Below are 1,922 nucleotides of genomic sequence, written 5' to 3'. Positions count from 1 at the left end.
TTTTTTTTTAATATGATAGCCTGCTATTTTTGATTGCTAATTGATGCTATGAAGGCTCTATTTTCAAAATTGGCAAGCAACCTTTCCTTCTTTTTCGAGAACTTGGGTGTTGCTTAGTCTAGTCATTATGTCTGCGTGCTTTCCATGCCCGTGCCCAAGATCCCAAACAGGTTGTTCCAGTTGGCACTAAGTAACTTTTCTTGATGCACAACAGAGAATGCCCAGAAGTCCATGTTGGCTCCACCGGCCATTCAATACAAGATTGCAGCGGTCCTCAAAATGTTAAACGAAGAAGTCAGCATGTTTGGATTCACGGAACCATCAATGATGTCCTCATCCCTATCGAATCCTATCACTTATTCGATCCATTTGGGCATCGCATCAAACACGAAACTCGCTTCAATTATGAGCGAATACCTGCAGTTGTGGAGCTCTGCATTCAAGCCGGTGTTGAGTTGCCTCAATACCCTTCCAGAAGACGTTCCGCTCCAGTCAGAATGCTTGGCAAGAAGATGATTGACCGTGGTGGATTTGTGGAGGAGCCGAAGCCATGCAGATCTCAAGAAATAATGACCCTGCTTTCTGAGATTGATACGTATGCAGTCCTTAATAGTCAATTAATCTCACCACCCGCTGACACCAGAAAGGCTGCAGAAAGGACTTTGAAGGCTTACAGCACAGTGAGGAGTGGTGTAAGGCAGCTGATGAGGAAGTATACCGTAAAGGCATGCGGGTATTGCTCGGAGGTCCATGTTGGACCATGGGGTCATAATGCAAAGCTTTGTGGGGCCTTTAAACACCAGTGGAGGGATGGGAAGCATGGGTGGCAGGATGCAACCATTGATGAGGTGATGCCACCAAACTTTGTATGGCATATGAAGGATCCCAAGGGGGCACCGCCAACTGGTGCTCTCAAGAGGTTCTATGGGAAGGCTCCAGCTGTGGTAGAGGTTTGTGTGCAGGCTGGTGCAGAGATACCTGATGCTTATAGGCCTATGATGAGACTGGATATAGTTGTTCCAGATACTGAAGAAGCAAGATTGGTGGCGTAAGGCTGAAGTTCTTAATAATTTGTCGAAGTGTGGTATTTTCTAAGCAGAATGGAGGTCCTCCCTTGCTTACGTTATGTATGATTTGTACATATACTTTGTTGCTTGCTTTGGAAACTCATCTTCAAACTGGTTATATTGCCTATTTAGCACTCTTTAGTTGCGTATGTGACTTGAGTGAGTGTTTTTTTTGGTACTTTTTTACAGATAAATTCTGTAAATTGGAGATATTAATTGTAGATGGCACTTGGCATTAAAACACCGCTGGAATATTTCTTTTTCAACTCAGCTGTTAGACGTTTAACTAGATTCCTGCAGACGTTAAAAAAGATTTAGCTCTCTGAATGATGCTACAAATTTGTAGTGTTTCCTTGTAAAATCAAAGCTTCCTTAAAGATTGATTTTCGAACTAAATTGTTGGTCATTTTTACTGCTGCCAGTTCCCAAAATATGAAAAAAATCACTTAATAAATTGTTGGGCTCAATGTTTGGTGAAATGATACTTGTTGCCTCGAAATTAGGACCTCTTAATTCAAATAATCATAGATTTCTAATCTATGGAGAAACAAAATCATCAGTGCTGATCATTGAAGTCTCTTTGAATTATTGTTATTAATTCTAATTTTTTTATATTATGATGGGTTCAAAAAAAAAAAAGTTCAAAAAAGAAAGAAAGATTCAAAGCATTCCATGTATTAAATAGTAAGAATTTGATATTTTTCTATCCAATTATTCTGTAATGAAGGGGATTTGCCGTATTTGTGTTTAATTGCCTTTAATCTTTGAAGATGACTTTTGTAAGGCTAGCTAACCATCATTATATATATATTTTTTTTTTAAACGCCCAAGGGCGAATTTTATTGAAATTGAAAA

The 1,922-nt window shown here is 39.3% G+C and overlaps 1 protein-coding gene across 5 annotated transcripts in view; it reads left to right on the top strand.

The window, feature by feature from the left end:
• LOC110030301 (APO protein 1, chloroplastic-like) overlaps positions 1 to 1,922 on the top strand; it is a gene marked incomplete at its 5' end in the record, with an annotated part of 15,861 nt that overhangs the window by 1,490 nt on the left and 12,449 nt on the right. For 3 of the 5 annotated variants that reach the window (XR_002294643.1, XR_002294644.1, XM_020732945.1), the window contains 1 exon segment: positions 215 to 950. Coding sequence is in view for 3 of the 5 variants with exons in the window: in XM_020732945.1 (XP_020588604.1) it covers positions 215 to 950 (736 nt within the window). 5 annotated transcript variants of the gene reach the window in all.

Source organism: Phalaenopsis equestris, unplaced genomic scaffold, assembly GCF_001263595.1.
Source record: "Phalaenopsis equestris unplaced genomic scaffold, ASM126359v1 Scaffold000694, whole genome shotgun sequence".
In the NCBI taxonomy this organism is placed as follows: Eukaryota; Viridiplantae; Streptophyta; class Magnoliopsida; order Asparagales; family Orchidaceae; genus Phalaenopsis; species Phalaenopsis equestris.
This window is presented reverse-complemented; position numbering and strand designations above follow the sequence as displayed.